This window comes from Typopeltis vanoorti, chromosome 21 (assembly GCF_054136105.1).
Source record: "Typopeltis vanoorti isolate ZY-2024b chromosome 21, IOZ_Tvanoo_1.0, whole genome shotgun sequence".
In the NCBI taxonomy this organism is placed as follows: domain Eukaryota; kingdom Metazoa; phylum Arthropoda; class Arachnida; order Uropygi; family Thelyphonidae; genus Typopeltis; species Typopeltis vanoorti.
This window is the reverse complement of record NC_143569.1, coordinates 68,766,326-68,786,620: the sequence shown is the minus strand read 5'-3', so window position 1 is coordinate 68,786,620 and position 20,295 is coordinate 68,766,326. Positions and strand designations below refer to the sequence as shown.

The 20,295-nt window shown below is 36.9% G+C and overlaps 1 protein-coding gene across 1 annotated transcript in view; it reads right to left on the bottom strand.

Moving 5' to 3' along the window:
- Positions 1 to 20,295, bottom strand: part of LOC150094948 (guanine nucleotide exchange factor DBS-like) — a 500,966-nt gene that overhangs the window by 38,916 nt on the left and 441,755 nt on the right. Inside the window, exons 23-24 of the mRNA XM_090411335.1 lie at positions 6,541 to 6,614; positions 879 to 886 (exon numbers count right to left, since the gene is read on the bottom strand). Of these exons, the coding sequence (XP_090267461.1) occupies positions 879 to 886; positions 6,541 to 6,614 (82 nt within the window). The remainder of the gene's footprint in view (positions 1 to 878; positions 887 to 6,540; positions 6,615 to 20,295) is intronic.

Here is a 20,295-nt window from a genome sequence, read left to right as displayed (position 1 = left end):
TTGGTTGTTTAAATGTGTTAGGAAGGAGTGGAGTGTATCTGAGCCATGTGGCTAAATAGCAAACACATCATCCACGTATTGAAGCCAAATAGTGGTTTTTTGTGGGACGGAGTTTAAGGCTTTCTCTTCAAAGGTCTCCATAAAGAAATTGGCCAAGGGTGGGGAAAGTGGTGAACCCATGGATGTCCTTTCTATCTGTTTGTAGACTTTTCCTTGCCAAACGAAATAGCCTGAGTTCATTGTGAACTGCAATAGGGCTGAGATATCAGGAGGAAATTTGGCTTGGATGAGCTCTAGGGTTTCTTTGAGTGGGACATTAATGAATAGGGAGGAGACATCAAAACTGACCATTATGTCAGTGTATTGGAGTGAGAGGTTTTCTATACTGGCTTTAAAGTGGGCTGAGTTTTTTATGTGTGATGGTGTGTTGCCAGTATAATGTGTGAGCGTTTTGGCTAATTTATATGTGGAGGGAATCAATGCTATCCACTATGGGACGTAATGGCACATTTTGTTTATGTATTTTTGGGAGTCCATATAATCGAGGGTGTCTAGAGTTATAAGGCTTTAGTTTGTTAGTGACTTCCACAGGCCAAGAAGTGACTTTCTTAAGGAGTCTGTGGAGAGTTCTAATCTGAGAGCTGGTAGGATTATATTCAATAGGGAGGTAGGTAGTACAGTCTAGTACTAAAGCATTAAGCTTACCTTTGTAGTCCTTTTGATTGAGCACCACAGTGGCGTTTCCCTTATCTGCTTTGGTGATTACTATTTTTTTTGTTTTTCTTCATTTCTAGTAGCTGCATATTCGTCTTTGGATAAGTTCGTTTTTGGAGGTTTTGCTTTGGTGAGAACACCGGCTACATCCAGTCTTACCTGACTTACCTGACTCCTTATATGTGTTTACTCACCAAGATGTCATCTTTTCCCATTACTTCTACACTTGAGCTTCTTGTGATTTCACACTGATGAGGATAAAATACCCTGATCAAGTGCTCATCAAATATCTCAAATATGTTCTCTGCAGCTGTTATCAATTTACCATTTTTATTCAATAACATCATCTTGCCATAATGATTCTTCTTTCTACTTCCCACACATTGAAAAAAAAAACTTTGTAGGATTTTTTAGCCTGATTTGCTAATTTCTACTCATACTTCACTTTTCGTGTCCTTACCAGTTGATTCACCTTCCCTGTCTGCTCTTTATACTCTTTGTGTAACTGATTATTACCATTATTTATATTGTGCTGCCTCCACAATGCCTTCTTGCAGATTTCATGTTGAACCCTTCATTCATCCATTTGACCTTTGGAATGCATTCACACATACTGATGCTTTGAAATACCTCTTTGTAAATGCCGAAGCAGCATTTATCTCCTTTCCACTTAACTCATCATTGCTCCCACTTGTTTCCTAATCTTTTCATCACCAACCAGTCTTCCATATTTACATTTCCATCCATATTCCCACTCCTATAGCAACATCCAACTAAATATCTCTTCCTGCAAACCTCATTTCTCAAAACACACTACCTCAAAACCTTTGCTACTATTTCCATCTTGCATCTACACTTTACATTGATATAATTCCCCTGCTACTGTCAGCAGTAACAGGGGAATGTCTCTTCTTGTTTTTTCTATCCTTGCAAAGAACATAATATATCCTTCCATTTCTATTCTCCTCATGATATCATCCTCATTCAACCATGTTTCACTTGATCCAACAAATTTTGGGTGAATAAACTCAGTCATTGAAATCATTTCATCTCCCTTATTTTTGATGTGCTGCTGCCATTCATAAATAAACACAGCAGTTCACTTTTAGGTTTATTACCAGTCCCACCCATGCCATCTGTTGGTTGTGATTTCCCTGCACATGCCCATGCCACATTGCCTTTATCCCCACTTAACATATATCCTCAGGCTCAACTACCCCATCCCCAACATTCCAGGCCATCTCATTCCTATGCTGATCATCCTAATGCACATATTCACTCCTACTACTTCTGATGTACACTCTCTTTATGTCTCTCTGTTCACTCGAACTCTCTCCATTTTCCTGTCACTCTTGCATTCCTTTTCTCTCATCATCTATTATCTCTCACACTACTGCTATTTCCATTAACAGGAGCTTCAGTTTCATCTCTTTTTTTATTCTCCTGACTTTTCAACTTCATTGCTTACTTCCTCAGATCTCTTGATTGCATCACTCATTACGCTTCCTTGCAACAGTCTCTCCAGCTGACTCCAAGCAAAGCCATTCAACTGTAGTCTTTCACTATTGTACAAATTCATTCTTCCCTCAAATACATACCACACATCTATAAACTGCACTTCCTTCTCATGCAGCTCTGCTAGCATGTCATTCATGATTCTTGCTCTCCATATCAACTCATCATTGTCATACCTTGGTAACACCCTAAACACCTTTCCTCCCACACTGTTATCTTTCACTCTCCTCAATAACCTCCTGATATCTATCCTTACATTCTCCTTATGTCCAACCAAATCATTTATTTCTACAACCACCAATTCTCTTGTTTCTTTACTTCTCATATCAATGATGCTGGGGGATAATTATAAGGATGTAGGCAGATAAAGATGGCTACTTATTCAGCATTTATAAAAAAAGGTATAATTTTACAATTTGGAAGGCAGAGATGGAATGCTATTAATTTATTTGGTAATGATGAACTGATGGAGACAGAAGAGATATAGAATCTATAAGTAACAATGGACAAGGACCTGAAATGCAAAGGATACATTTAGTAAAGTTGTGGAGACAAAAGCAAATAAGTGTAGTCAACAAGGAAGATAAGTTTATGGTTTCTGTATGAAGCCTTGATCAGTTTCATATCTGGACTCTGCATAAACTTTCTTTGTGATTGTCTGCACGGGTTTGTTAACAGGACTTCATATTTTACAAATCTGCAGCAGACGCGGTTATAGTCAGATGTGTTATGGGATAGCAGGAAAAAAAAAAAAAGTTTCATTGTTATTTAAGTTTTCTAATTTCACTTTAAATTACAAGGAATCTAAACTAAATGGAATGTATAGTCTGTGGGTAATTTGCATTTGGGATATTTATACTTAGCCATAATATTTCACTATATTTTGTAATATTTTTTGTGCAGTGTTTAAATAATCGTGGCAACCGCAACTCAGTATGCCAGTGACATATCACCAGGTCTGCCTCATTTAAGGACTACATTTTGCACAGAATACTATGGGAGTTTGTGGTATGTATACATCTTGGCAGTTAGAAATGTGGCAGGTGAGAGATCACTGGGTGCATGTCTATGGAAAATGTAGAAAATGGGAAGAACTTTGTGATTTAGAAATTAGCATAACAGACCTCAGCAGCATTACATCAGAAACAGGTGAATACTGACTGAGATAGAGAGATGAGTAGCATGACCAAGGATGAAAAAAACGAGTGGCATGTAAATGAAAATATAAAATTAGGGAGTGTAGTAGGTTTGAAACATTGTGAAGTTTTTGAAGCTGGCATTGATTGGGGGGGGGGGGAGGGGGATGAATGTTGAACAAGAGTAGATAGCTTCCAGAGAGAGAGAGATGTGCTGAAAGAAGAAGCAGAATGTATCAGGAACAAGTTGAGAAGCATGAAAGAAGAGATTAGGAGACTGGAAACAATGAATATGAAGCAAATCAGAGTAGGAGTGAGACAGAGTTATGGAAATGATAGTAGAGAAAAGAATAGGAGAACCAGTGAAAGAGAGAAAGGCAATGTTGGAAATTTTTTTTTTTTTTGACAGTGCAGGAACCAGAGTTTGAGAGATGACAGGACTGCAGGTATGGGGAAACAAAGAAAGTGTTAGAGGAGAGCGAGAGAGAGAGAGAGAGAGAGAGAGAGAGAGAGAGAGAGAGAGAGAGAGAGAGAGATGCAGGTGAATAAGGAAGAAATAGAGTGGTAAGAGGTGTGATGTATGTAGACTCGATGATCCATGGTGTATAAGATAGGATGCAAGAGATTTGTTTGCCTGGAAGAAAGATAGATAATGTGACTATGGCAATTAAGCAAGGTGAAAGGGTGAATGAGATGATTGTGATGGTGGGTATGAAAGACTTGAGAGGCAGTGTGAATCGGGTGGCAAGAGATCTGAGGTTCATGCTTGAGGTTGTATGGAAGAAGATTGAGAGAGGGAAGATAGTGTGTTGCCTAGGGGATTATGAAAAGCTCAGGAGACAACGTGTAGCAATATCACGTAATGAGAAACTGGATGGAAAGGTACCAATGCTGCTTGGGCGTTACTCAAGAACTATTTGTGGAGACAATATCAGAATGATTTCCAAAGGTCAAGAAGTAAAATTCAGCAAAAGTGAAATGGATGAATGAAGGAATAAGGCATACAACCTAGAAGAAGAAGAAGATATGGAAGCAGTACCAGATGAATGGTAACAACCAGCTGCATGAGTATGAAGAGCAGGTGATGATGGTGACTTGCTCAATAACGGTATCAAAGTACAGTATACATAGCAGTTGGCCAATGAGACTAAAATAAGAATCTCAGTAGAATAATAAGAATCTAGCCAATAGAAGAAAGAATGATTAGGGAAGAATGACAATGATTGGTGAAAATAGCAGAATGATAACCACTGCAGAGGATATAGTTGAGGTATTTACTGAGCAATTCATAAAGATATTTCATTCTTCTGAATGCGACATCATGTGCAGACCTTGAATGCAATGGGAACGGAAAAGAAGGAACTCCGGAGATTTAATAGCAGCTTTGACATATCTTTTTAACACGAGTCTTTCACTGGACCAAGTTCCAAAGGAGTGGAAAGAGGACAAAATTGTTCCACTTCATAAATAAGATAAGACCAAGATGTTTCAAATTATAGGCTAGTCTGTGTGTCTGGAGTTGTGGTTAAAGTTCTAGAAGGGTTAGTTAGGATCAAGATTCAGAATTGTTTTGAAAACAGCAAAAATGTTCTTTGATGGTCAGCATTGGCTTGCTAAAGGAAGATTGCGATTTAGCAATCCGTTTACTTATTATAATAGGTGACAAATGTATTGGATCATGTATTGGCAAATGTAATGCATACTGAGTGGTACATTTAGATTTGCCTTTTATAATTTGCCACATGATAAGCTGGTAATTAAATTGGAATAGTTGAGGCTAGATAGTAGATTAGTACACTGGATTGAATACTGGATGTCTGAAAAATATCAGCAAGTTGTCTATGGAGGAGTAATATCCCAGAACCGAAAAGTCATTTGTGGTGTTCCCTAAGGGTCTGTTTTGGGACTGTTGCTGTTTAACTTGCATGTTAATGATACTTGAGAGAGGTCTGAGTGGTGATATGCAGGTGTTTGCAGATGATGCAAAGTTAAGGAGTAGATGCTGTGGCTTTGCAAGAGGACTTGAATGCACTGGCTGAATAAGCAGATGAGTGGGTGATCAGTTCAATATTGAAAAGTGTGAGGTTTTGAAAATTGGGCAGCAGAGATGGAATGTAGAATACACAATTGGTGGAATCTTGGATAAGGTGTCAACCATAATCACTCACAGAGATCTGTGAGTGATTGTGGGTAATACCTTATCCAAGCTAAAACTGTGAGAATAGCACAGATTATGACAATGATACAGAGGACACTGACGTGTAGAAGTAAGGATATTATGGTTGCATTGTAGAAGGCTTTGATCAGGCCACACTTTGACAGTGGGACCTCCCACAATGAGTCTTTTGACTCCATATAGGTGTGATGATGATGATGATAATAATAATTTGTCTCAGTAGATGTACAAGTGAACTACGCTTGTTACTTTTGGTTTATTCATTCATTTTGTATGGTGATTCAATGGCTGTGAGCCCCTTTTTTACGGGGAGGCAAGGCACCACCTCAATCCCCCCTATTTTTATCCAGGCTCGGGACCGGCATAGCTGACAATTCAGACCTATGGCTGGAGGGATTGTCTCAGGTATTCCTGACTGTATTCGTGTGTGTGTGTGTTCATGGGGCCGGTTTGCCTGCTTGCAGGATGAAAAACCCCAGATAAACTGTTAGATGGCTATGGCTGAGGAAGATCCTTAAGCTCCTCACATCATCAACAGCAATCGAACCTAGGACACTCCTTCCCCAGGCATACGGAAGGAATGTAGAATGTGTATTCTACATTCCATCTCTGCTGCCCAATTTTCAAAACCTCACACTTGCGAAGTGCATAGCCACTAGGCTAACTGCGCAGACATTACTTTTGGTATAACTGCCTTAGTAAACAGCCATACAGTATTTTTCTGAATGCTTTTGAAAAAATCCAGAAATTCTGCCATATGTATGCACTTGGCCAGAACAGTTCCTGTCTTATAAAGTATGAGGAAAATACTAACAAAGATTACTTTGGATATAAACTGAATACAAAATAAGTTAAATAATAACTATTCAACTAATTTTATAAAACCATTGATTTTATTCTAGCACAATAGCAAAGATTAGAAAAACCCTGTCATTATATATATATATATATATATTTATATTAAAAAAAAAGCATTTATTCTCACCTGTGTACTATCACAGGAGGTTGTAGGCAAATTCCATTAATCATGCTCAATTTTTGAATCTTATCAGAATGCTGCTTGATACTTTCATCTAAAGAAAAGTAAACTTGTAACTGCATGTTATATATATATATATATATATATATATATATATACATATACACACACATATCACATATATATATTTTTAAATATTTAATTTTTATCCACTTCTATATTCCTTCAGATCACATTTAGTCAGAAAAATATGTCTAGAAAAATACAAAGAGATTTGTTCTGTTATCAAATTTATTCATATTTTAATCCAATATGGATACCTCAAGTTTAGCATACAGCAAAATCTTATTAATTTTGAATGTTTCTGAATGATTAACATGACTACCCTTAAATGAATAGACATGTCCAGAGCATTTAAATTAATTATATTATAAAATAAATAATGTAGCTATTGTAATATAATTCAAATGCCTATTCTTTAATTATTATTATTATTAGCAGACCCTCCCGAGTCATTAGACCCATTGCCAGAAGTTCTATTCAGTCTCCCACAAAACTGTCATGCTATGTGTCATTCGTTTACATTCTTCAGAATACAATACAGCAAGGCATTCTGTTTTACATTTTTTAAACAAAATGAAAAGTTATTCTGTTTAAAAAATGCCTTCTTTCCCCAAAACGCTTACATGCAATTTTCAGGGATCGTCGCTTATTTTTCTTCTCCTCTAACCCCACTGGATGTATTCTTTCTATATCATTATTATTATTAATGTCAGTCATCCAATGTGTCCGTAATCATCACATTCTCATGCAATGCATTCCATTCACCAGTCACTCTTGATGCAAAGAACATTTTCCTCACATCCTCTATATACAGTTTCCAGAGATGGCTTCTTGTTCTTCTGCACCACTCTCCCATTCTATGAAAAATTTCTTCCAAGTTAGCCCAGTAAGAATTCCAGACTAACTTAGACATCTCAATCATATCCCCTCTCTTTCCTCATCCTATTCACAAGGCTTTGCAAATTGCATTCCTTCAATATGTCTTCATACCCCACATTACAAAGACCAGTTACCACCTTAGTCAATATTCTCTTTACCCCTTCTAATATATCCTCATCACAATGAAAATAGGGTGATAAATTTGTGCCCAATAATCCATATGAGGTCTGATCATAGCCTCATACAATGTAACCATAACCTGCTTTATTTCTGCATGTCAAGATACTCTGCATCACTGCCATAACCTGTTGAGATAACTTCACAACTTGTGAACTTCAGATCTGAAGAATCTTCAGATCTTCAGAACTGCCCATCACCACTCCCAGATCTGTTGTCTCCTCAGCCTCCTGAAATTTTCTTTTAAATTTCCTCACCAAGTGTATATTTTACATCCCATCATTGCCTACCAAATTTCAGAACATTACACTTGGAAGATTGAACTGATAGTTCCACTCAATTGCCCACTTATAGAATTTATGAGTGGGCAATGCTACACCATTTGCTTGATTCCTCATTGTTCTTCCCAATTTTGCATTGCCTGCAAACATTTGCATATTTTCATTCAAACTGGTCCCAATATCATTATATACAAGTTGAACAATAACAACATCCCTAAAATACTACTAGTGACAATCCTATTTCAGTATACTGTACCCTCATGCACAATTTGTGATAACTATCTGACAGCCAGTCACCTATTTAACTCACTAGTCTGTTATCCAATACCATCCATCTGAATTTATTTATAGTTTGTCATGTGGCAGCCTATTAAAAGCCTTTGCAAAATTTAAGTCATCATTATCAGCCATTGTCAGTTCACTGCTGGATGAAGGCTTTTCCAAGATTACTCCAAAATTGTCTGTCCATGGCTCTCCTTTCCCATGTCACTCCTGCAAATTTGATGATATCAATCCACTGTGATTTAGGTCGGTATCTTTCTCTCGTGGTCATTTTTTCTCTCGTGGAATCCAATCCAGTACTTCTTTTGTCCATCGTGATCTTGTCTTCAAGCAATATGCCCAGTCCATTGCCACTTCAGATGTTTCACTCTTCCTATGATGTCAGGGAATTTGGTTTGATTTCTTATTCTGGTATTCTTTTGTGATACCAAGCATACTAATTTGTGTTGTTCTTAATTTTTGAATTTCCTTTGCATTTAGTGTCCATGTTTCACAGTCATATATCAGTATAGGAAGAATACATTGGTTAAAAACTTTTCTCTTCAGGCATAATGTTAGTTGGCCTTTGAATATTGAATGTAATTTTCCAAGTGTTTTCCACCCGAGCATCATGCGTCTTTTAATTTCGTCCATGGTATTTTGTTCTATTGATATCTGTTGTCCTAAGTATATGTAATGATCTACTTGTTTAATTTCCTCATTATTGATTTTTATTATTTCTGGTTTGGATATAGTTATTGAACATAACTTGGGTCTTCTTTAGGTTTATCTTTAGGCCAGCTGTTTTGCTAGTAATTTGGAGTTCATAGATTCATGTAATTCATGAATCTGTAATTCATGTACAGTTGAAGTAAAGATAACTATGTCTGCAAAGCATAAATGGCTTAAATATCTTCCATTTATCTTCAGACCTTTCCCTTTTCAATCAAGAAGTTTGAATATTTCTTTTAGGCACACTGTGAATAATTTTGGAGATATTGTCACCCTGTTTTATACCTCTCTGTATTTCCACAGTAGAGATGGTTCCATTGAAATGAAATGTTGCTGTGGCATTGGTGTATGCTGATTTGATGGTTCTGACATATGGTTTCTCCGCTTGTTGGTTTCGTAATGCTTTAAGTATTGCACAAGTTTTTACTGAATCAAAGGCTTTCTCATAATCAATAAAACCAAGACATAATGGTAACTGATATTCATTACACCATTCAATAATCTGTTGTACAACTTGAATATGGTCCATTGTACCAAAGCCACTTCGAAAGCCTGCCTGTTCTTTTGGTTGTGCTAGGTCTAGAGTCATACAAAGCAATCCATCCTCACCTGCAGCTTTTCTGTTTTGCAAACTTTGGATGCTCCACATAACTTCTTCTGGTAGAATTTGTGGTACTTCAGCTATTTCATAGTTGTCTTCTTCTAATCTAATTTGATTAAGAGAAAAAACCTTTCAATCATAAGACTGAAAATTAAATAATCCCATGATAGAAATAATTCTACACTACCAGCAAATACTATATTTGAACTACTATAAAAATGTGGCCATGATACAACCAAAAGTAATCCCATAATCAGGACCAGCTCTACCAATGGTGCAACATGTGTATTTGCATGAGGTGCCAAGTTTTTTTTGGTGGCAATATTGGCTTACACTATACAAAAAATAAATTATAAAAAGTCATTTACTTCTTCTCTGTTGAAACCAAACTTCAGGATGTCGTTAGTTAAATTTTTACATAATAAAACTTCATTGTACTGTATATTTTAAAAAAAATCATAATCATTTAAAATAATGTAGTATTATGCTGCATTTAATATTGCACTCTCAGTGTTAATATCAGGCGACGTGACAATAGCAGAACACCTTCTATCTTGCATTTATTTCTGATTCCATTGTTTGCTGTGAGTTGACTTTGGCCTGAGGTTAAATCTCATTTAACCAATGAGACGAAACGATCATTATGAGATAATTGGTTAAGAGTAAACCAATTAAAGAAATAGAATTAAAATACATAAATGCAGTTGTGCAGTAATTGTTAATAATACGTTTTTTGATACAGTTATTAGGATTTGGCTTTTAAAATAATTTTGACATTCCAATATGTCTGATAAAAGAAAAAATTATCAGGCACAGAATATTGCAAAAGAAAATCGGAATTCAGAAACAAAGCAGGGCTTTGCATAAATATCTAAAAACTGAAACAGCTAATATAGTAAGAGAAAATAAGTTAAAGGACCAAAACTTCTGAATGGCAAGTACTTTTAATTGCGATCCCAGTAATATCAATATTAGTAACAATTAGGGTGAAAACAAAACTGATCTAACATCTTCCTCTTCAAAAAAAAAGTGATGAACTTGAAATGAACATTAATCCAGCAAGATGGAATCCCTTTTTAGGTGATGATGATGAAAAACTGGAAATTGCAATGAAAGGTCGGCCGGTGAGATCAAAAAATTCCATAAAATTATTGATTTTTCAAATAAACTAATTTTTAATAATTGCCACTTTGTTATGATTTAATAAAAATTCACAGCAGGTGCATTTACTATGTGTTTGGTGAGTATACTCATCTTCACTTGTTTTTAGTTACCCATGCAAAAAAAAAAAAAAAAAAAAAATGTGATATTCAGAAACAAAGCAGGACTTTACATAAATATCTAAAAATATCATTTTTTGTTTTTTTGCTGGTCTGGTTGGCTGAATGGTTAGTGTATCTACTCTCCAGCCAAAAGGCTGCAGGTTTGAATTCTGCTGTGGCATGGATATTTTGTCTGTGGAAATACTAGTGGTGGTGGGCGGTAGATGGCATTGGTGTAGTTGTGGTTAGTTGTAGTTGGTGGATTGAGTGGTGAAGACAGAGATGAGTCTTTGGACTCCCTGGAGGTGTCATGTGATAATAATAATAATGTAGATGCACATTTTCAGAACAAAAGTCCACTGTTAAAGGGTTAATTGTCTCTCTCTTTCTGTAAAAAATATATACTTTATGATCATTTTTCATTAGCTAATACTATTTTGAATTTATGATCAGACATGTTGAAGCCTAGCTTAACATCATGGCTTTTAAGATGTCATTAAGAGTTTTTTTAGGGGGAAGGGGCATCAAAATATGCTATTGCATGGGGTGACTAAATTCCCAGGGCTGGCTCTGCCCATAATGCAAATATCAATTGCACTACCAGCAAATCTTAATATTTATTTAAAAAAACCAGTACTGGTGGGGGAAAAACCACCACTAGCACCAGTAAAATAAAATCAAAATGAAAAACAAAGGAAAGAAAACCGAAGCACTTATCTTGCCGAAATAATTTCTGTCCACCTAATAAGAATTTTAGAAAACTATAACCTTAAAAAATTCAGACATAACGGTGAGTTTTGATATCACATCACTATTCACAAATGTACCGTTAATTGAAACCTTTGATTTATTAAAGTCACACTTTTCCCCAGATATATTTCAGCTGTTTAAATTCACAGTACATGCAGGTTTATTTTACATGGAAAGAGAAAATATACAAACAATTAGATGGGACAGCAATGTCCCCACCCCCAGCCAATTTCTACATAGAACACTTGGAAAAGCTAGCTATCAGTACAGCCACTCTCAAACCAGTGCTTTGGCTGCACAATGTTGATGATGTGTTTGCTATTTGGCCACATAGTCCAGACACACTGGATGAATTCTTAGTGCATTTAAATAGCCAACACCTCAAAATTCACTTTACAATGGAACTGGAAGCTAATGACTGTCTGCCCTTCCTGGATACACTAATCACATACCTTCCAGATGGTTCCTTATCTTTTTTTTTGGTTTATATAAAACCCACACATACAGGGAGATGTTTGCACAAACAGTCACACCATCACCCATTTCAACAGTATGGTATCCTCAAAACACTAACCCACAGAGCTAGAGTGATTTGTTCAAATGACAATGCTCTCACTGCTGAACTCACTCACTCACAAAATACCTTCTTAGCTAATGGCTATAATCCCCATAGGATATAAAAAATACTAAATGCTCCCCAGAACCCTCTTCCACACACACACACACACACACACACACACACACACACACTGTCTACCACAGAAGACTATAGAAAAACTGTCACCATCCCATACGTTCAAGGCACATCTGAAAAGATATCTAGATTGCTTAATAAACATCAGCTATGCACCGTATTTAAACCTTATGTCAAATTGACAACCCTCATCCGTTCACCCAAGTACAGAATCTCTTCTTTAGCACATCCAAGAAGTGCCCTGTTCGTGTGATCAAGCTTACTATGGATAGACAGGAAGAATTGTGGACAACTACCTCAGTGAACATAAAAAATACATCCAGCACTGTCGTTATGGCAAGTCGGGTCTAGCGGATCATGCCTTAGATACCTCTGCACACAGGATCAGTTGGAAAAAACAAAAGTGCTACACAGAAGTCGTTATAAGTCAGAGAGATTGTTTTTGGAATCAACAGAAGCTTTGAAACATACTCTAAACCTCAATAAGTATGGCTGTATAAACTTACCAAAAATTTGGGAGACAGTCATTTTAAGACCTAATTAATACCTGCTTTTTCTCTCCGTTTTTTTTTTCAACATAGATGGCATGCCTGGTTAGAACTTTAGTCTTTGTGTTATCCTTGTAATTGTTGAAACTAGTCCCATTGTTATACTAGATTGTTGCTGTTTTGCATACTGTGACAAACTGTTTTTGTGCTCTGAAGATGCCGAATATAATATAATACCAACAAAATATCCGCAAATAAGTTAATAAATAGTAATTATTTTCTTATTAGTCTGTGTTCTCATCAATACTGTTAAAAATAAATTAGCAAAATTTCATGTTCTTGTGGCAAGTATACATTGGTCAAACTGAAATAAGTTTTGAAATCTATATAAAAAAAGAAAACCCAAGCGACATAAAAATTTAGCATAGATAAAAGTGGCCTCAGTTGACACATCTCAAAGCATCATGAAATTAAATCAAATGCCTTGATGTACCTTACCTGGATGACAATCATAGGTTATGGACATTTAAGAAATCCTCTGAAGTAATATAGTTATATGGCATTTTAAACAGGAATCATGCTTCATACTTCATGACATTTGGAAGTCTCTTATATGACTATGCAACTTATCAGACCTCTGTGACATCAGTAACCATCTAAAATCCTTGCACAATAATGAACGGCTTGTGCTTCATATGTCAAATGACTCATGTGACCTGTTATTATTAAACTTGTACAATTACAAAAAAAAGCTGCTGCTGCTGCTATGAATTCTCAGAACTTTTTTTTGTATATTCTCTAGTACGTTAATCATCTTGATAAAGCTGTCAGACAGTAGACAGTAAAACATGTACAAGTTGTTTAGTTATATATTCAATAAGTGGGTGGTAGATGGTGTTGATGGAGATGATTAGTAGTAGAGGTGCGGTGTAGTGGTTGAGATAGTTGTAGGTGTCCTCCCCCGATGAGTCTTCGGACTCCTTGGAGGTGTCAGGAATAATAATAATAATAATAAAAGTAAAATCGTGTGGTTATATAGGTATTATTACTTTTTGTAGCAAAGATTATTTTTATCATTAAAGAATTTCTCTTCTTAGCATTTTAGTAAGTTATATTTTAAAGTCCTGAAGAAAAGATTAAGGACGACTCAAATAGAAAATTATTGGATGAGATCCAGTCCAGTACAGATTAGAGCAGAAAGAAGTATCAGGAACACATCTTTACTATAAGATAACTGAATGAAAAAAAACAATTAATTTGATGAGAGAAATGCATTTTTGTTTCTTATAACTTGAGAAAATTTTGATAAGGTCCATGAAAAACCCTTGTGAAGAGAGAGGTATTCCAAAAGATATATTTGAGGAATACAGAGCTTCTGCAAGTGCTGTATGTACTTATTTACTTTACTTATGGATGATCCCATTAATAAGATAAGACTGCAAGCTAAAATCTAGAAAATTTAAAAAAAGGAAATTGGCAGAACTAGGTTTTAGAGATGGTAGTTTAATTGCCAGATCAGAAGACACTCATCAGTAAAATTTAAATGTTTGGAATGAAAAGATGAAAAAATGAGAGATGCAAACAAGTATTAGTAAAATTAAGATACCACAATGTCAAAGGCAGAAATTGTCTAGAGTCAATAAATACTATAGACAAATTCACACCATAAAAATGCATTACTTAAGAAAGTGGTGAAAAACATGAAGAGGCAAAGTAAGAAATCAAGCAATCAGGAAAAAAATTGGGATGAAGTCTATGCAAATATGATTTGTGGAAGCTCAACTCAGGTAGTATGAACACCTCAATGGGCTGTACATGAATAGAATGATATGTAAATTGTGGAAAGCAAGATGCAAAGGAACCATATTAAGAGGATGATTCCAGATAATATTACAAAATAACATGAAGAATCTTCGGACTATTGTGCTCAAATCTGGTCACTTGGTTTTCAATGTGATGTGGAGATATTGGAGAGGATCCAGAGGCAAGTGACTAAAACAATGCCAGAACTTGGGAATGCTGGCTATGAAGAGAAAGAGGTTGAACAGATTGGATTACAGAGTTTAGTGGATAGGAGGAAGACAGGTGATATGATAGAGACATTTAAGTTAGTGAGAGGATTTTATCAGATTAATCCAGAGGGGATTATAAAAAGAGTAGAAGGTTGAGAGAGGAAGAACCAGAGGTCATTCCTGGAAGTTATATAAATGTGAAGAGAGGTGTGAGGAGTAGATTTTTTTACATGGAGAATTATTAGTGAATGGAACGCATTACCAGAATGTGTTGTTAATGCAAGGAGTGTTAAGGATTATAAGATTCTATATGATAAATATGTTGTCAGTTGAATGAGCTTCCCATGATGAGTCTGCCGTTCCATGGAAGGTGTAATAATACAAGGGTGGCCTGAAAAGATCTTGGCCTAACAATGAAAAACAAATTTATAATTTCAAAATTATTTTTATTTTTCAACATAATTCCCTTAAGACTAATACATTTATTCCAGTGATGCTCCAGCGCCATTATCCCTGTAGTGGTTCTCAGTAAGATCTGAAAAATACCCCTCTAGAGCTGCAATCACCTCTTGATTTGAAGAAAACTGCTGACCAGTGAGGAAGAGTTTTAGTTTTGGGAAGAGATAGAAGTCAGAGGAAGCCAAATCTGGGGAGGTGGGCAGGTGCATTGTCCTGATGAAAGATGATTTTTTTATTCTGCAAACCGGGTCTTTTCTCATGAATTTTTTCATCCAGTCTGGTTAAAAAATTGGAATAATATTCCCCGGTTATTGTTTTACCCTTTTCAAGATAATTAATAAACAAAATGCCGTTAGCATCCTGAAACACCAATGCTATGACCTTTCCTGCAGATGGAACTGACTTTGTCTTCTTTGGTGCCGAACAACCGGCTTCTGTCTACTATTTTGACTGCTGTTTGGATTCTTGTGTGTAACAGTGTATCCAAGTCTCATCCATAGTAACAAATCGACGCACAAAATCAGTTTTATTCTTGTTAAAATGCTCCAAGCACTGTTCAGAGATTTTCATGCGAGTGCGTTTTTGATCTGTTATGAGCAAACGCAGCACCCATCTTGCGCTAAGCTTTTTCATTTGCAATTCTTCATGCAAAATATATCCTACACGCTGTTTTGAAATGCCTATAGTCTCAGCAATTTCACGCACTTTGATTCAGCGGTCATCCAATACCATATCGTGCACTTGATCAATGATTTCTGGTGTTGTTACACCTTTTGGACATCCTTCATGTGGATCATCCTGGATCATTCAAGGCTGGTACGGCCGTTTAAACTTGGCAGCCCATTTCTTATTTGTTCAAAATGAAGGAGAAGAGTGACCATGAACTTTTGTGAACTTCGAATGAATTTCTTTTGGCTCTAAACCTTCTTTTATACAAAGAATTTTATAACTGCACGAAACTCAATTTTATCCATTTCAAGGGATACAGACAACAGTTTTGCTTCAGACAGCTGTATAAAACAAACTACTTTATAGAATGACTTGCAATTTCACACGGATACTTATTACAGATGTACCAACTTAGAAAAAAAAAACTTGCTGATAGTGTTGAAATCTATGGTCGAGGTGGAGAACTATTCAGATAACTTCTCATTCGAATAATCATAAAAATAAAGAGGACCAGACGGAACACAGAACCAACTAAGTAGGACAAAACTAGAAGTCCAGTGGCAGCAGAATTAAGAAATTTTGATCTGAGAAAGAACAACTTATTCTGGATTATTATTATTAATATATGACACCTCCAGGGAGTCCCAAGACTCATTGAGGGAGGGAGGGCACCTTCTCCACAACTCTCCATCTCTGCCACTCAATCCACCAACTACAACTATTTTCATCATCTACCAATGCCATCTACTGCTGACCACCACCACTAGTATTTTAACAGACAATCACAAACATCAATGCCCACGGCATAATTCAAACCTGCAGCCTTTTGGCTGGAGATCAGATACACTAATCACTCAGCCAACCAGGCTGGCATAAGTTTTTTTTTTTTTTTTTTTTTGTTGAGTTTTAGATTATTATTATTATTATTACCCCAAGACCTCATGGAGTCAAAGACTCATCTGGGAGGTCCTTTTATCACATACACAGCTCATCATACTGTGCCTTGAACACATTCAAACTGATTGCAGACACCACACTCTCAGGCAAGGCATTCCAATCATTCACAACTCTGCACGAAAAAAACCTACCCCTCACACCCTCTTTATACAGTTTCCAGGATGACCTCTGGTTTTCCCCTGATCTCCCACTATTTTCTGTAGAACTTCTCCAGCACTGATCCTATAACAACCCCTTACCAACTTGTAGGTCTCTATCATATCTCCCCTCTTCCTCCTCTCCACCAGACTCTCCAAATTACATCTTCTCAATCTTTCCTCATACTCGACATTCCAGAGGTCAGAAACTAGTCCATGTGTGGCCTAATCAAAGCCTTATACAACGGAACAAGAATCTCACTACTTCTACACGTCAGTGTCCTCTGCATCATTTCTAGAAGCCTTTGTGTTGTCTTCACAATTTTGGCAATGTGTCCCCTAAATTTTAGATCCTTATCCACTATCAACCCCAGATCTCTTATTTCCTCTACATCCAACAATATATTCTCACCAAGCATAAATTCTGCATCCTATCTTTGTTTTCCAAATTTTAAAACCTTACATTTTGCAACATTGAACTCACATCTCCATTTCTGTGTCCAATCACTCAATTTATTCAAGTCTTCTTGCAAGGCCACAACATCTTCACTACACTTCATGGTTTGTCCCAACTTTGCATCATCTGCAAATAACTGAATATCTCCATCCAAATCTTCACCTATATCGTTAATATACAAGTTAAACAGTAATGGCCCCAAAATAGACCCTTGAGGCACTCCACTAGTGACATTGCTTTTCCTGGATATTGCTCCCCCGTACGCAACTTGTTGATACCTATCAGATAGCCAGTCTTCAATCCAATGCACTAATCTAATATCCAACCCCATCTGCTCTAGTTTGACTATCAATTTATCATGAGGTACTCTATCAAATGCCTTTGCAAAATCTAAGTATATTACTGTGTATCATTCTCCTCTGTCCAAGAAAGTAGTCACTTTATTGTAATAAGTAAGTAGATTACTAAAACATGACCTCCCTTTAGCAAATCCATGCTGTCCATCAAAGATAATACCATTGTTGTCAACCCAACTCTGGATCCTAGTTCTCACAACCTTCTCCAACAACTTAACTACAACACCTGACACACAGATAGGTCTATAGTTTGATGCTTGAGCTCGATCACCTCCTTTATGAAATGGCATAATCTTGCCCTCCTACCACTCCTTAGGGACTTGACTGAGTGCAAGACTTGTATTAAAAAAATATGTCAAGACCGGTGTCTCCCTTGCGCATTCATTCAGAATAAGTGGTGATATATTATCAAGTCCCACAGCCCTATTAACATCTAGTTTACTCAACTCCCCATACACCTTTTGCTCACTTACAGTCAGTCTCTCCTCCCCCTCATGTACTGCTTTCAATCTCTTCATGAAGTCACATTCACAAAATTGAAAGACCTTTATGAATTGCTCATTAAGTATCTCCACCACACATTCTGCAACAGCTGTCTTTATACCATTTTCTCCTATCAATGTCATCCTTCCATAATCATTCTTTCTTTTGCTGGCTACATATCGAATACATATAGGATTCTTTTTGGCTTCATTAGCTAACTGCTTTTTGGCTTCATTAGCTACCCTCACCAATCAAATCGCCCTCCTTGCTTCGTCTTTGTAGACCTCATGGAATTGGTTATTTCCACATCTCTTATGCTGCCTCCACAATGCCCTCTTTCTCTGTATCACATGCTTAATCTCTTTATTCATCCGTCTCACACCTACCTTATTTAACCTTCTCACTCTTGGAATACACTTAGACATTGCATCTACTAGATAGTTTTTGAATATCCCCAAGCTGCATTGATCTCTTTTCCAGCTAACTCCTCATTCCATGCTACACCTTCAAGCTGTCTCCTGAGCTATTCATAATCACCCCCCCCCTTGTAGTTCCGCATATACCCTTTTCCCACAAAGGTCCTCACACTGCTAGCAACCACCCAGGTAATCACCTCATGGTCACTCTCACCAATTGGTGGATGATTTGACACCTCATTTATAATTACATCCTCTGATAAGATGACCAAATCCAAGACCCTCAATCCTCGCGTGCCCTCTGTTACATACTGTCTGAGGTAGTTATCCCTCAGAAACTCATTTTCTTTACTTCCAGTTGCTAACTCATCATTCCAGTCTATATTGCCATAATTAAAATCACCCATAATGATCACCCTTTTCTTATTTGCTTGACTAATTTGATTATACATTTCATCATCACAACATCCAACCAGGTATTTGATTCCATTCACCTCTATCTCACAGTAAACTGCCTCAAAACCACCTCTTCCATCTCTACTTTGTATGGACATTACCATCAATAGCACTCCCCCTCCCTTTTTATCCTCACGAAACACATCATACCCTTCCATCTTTATCCTGTCAGGATGTCATCCTCTTCCAACTATGTCTCACTTATTCCGACAATCTTTAGGTGAACAGACACAATTAATGCAACCATTTCATCTGCCTTGTTTCTTATACTTCTAGCATTTGTATACAAACTGCTCAGTTCTGGATCTACAGTTGGTTCCATTGATACCACTCACTCGATGTGATCTCTCTCCATGCTCGACTGGGGCCATTTCCCTTTCTGCTTATTCATTTTAAAACCCTTTTCAATTCCAACTGGTTCCTCTTGATGCGAGGTCATCCCATTTCTTTCCTGTCTATACATGCTCTCACTTCCTCTCGGAGCATCGACGTTTCTCATGCTGTATGCCCTTGTCCACCTTGAGCCTTACCGTTTTCCTGCTCCTCTTGCACACCCATTCTCTCATTTTCTATACTCATACCACTCACTTCCTCATTCATAACCACCTCTTCAATCTCTCCTGCTCTTCCACATCACTTCTCCCTTGATCTGATTCATTCTGTCTCTCACTCTACTCACTTCTCTACCTTCCAGCAGCAGTCTCTCCAAGCAACTCATACCATAACCACTCAAATGCAGTCCATCGCTCCCATACAGTTCACTTCTTCCTTTAAACTCATTCCACACATTAACAAACTGTACTCCCATCTCCTCACACATTTCAGCCAGCATATCATTCATAATCCTTGCTCTCCGCCTCATCTCACGACAGTCATACTTAGGCAACACACTGACTACCCTTCCTGTCACACTATTCTCTTTTATCCTACTAAGCAGCTTATGCATAATAGGAAATGATATTCTTGACTTCATCTTTATTTTATCTAAGCATATGTAAACAAAAGTTTGCATATGAAATATCTGCACAACTAGGCTATTGCAGGGCCGGCAGAAGCTGGCATGCGGGCGCCGCTACGAAGGGGGCGCCGAGGCACGGGTTATAAGTTCATTTTTAAGAAACAAAATTTTTATTATAAAAATAAAAAATTCTTAGAATGATCAATATTAAAATAAATAACGCCGGA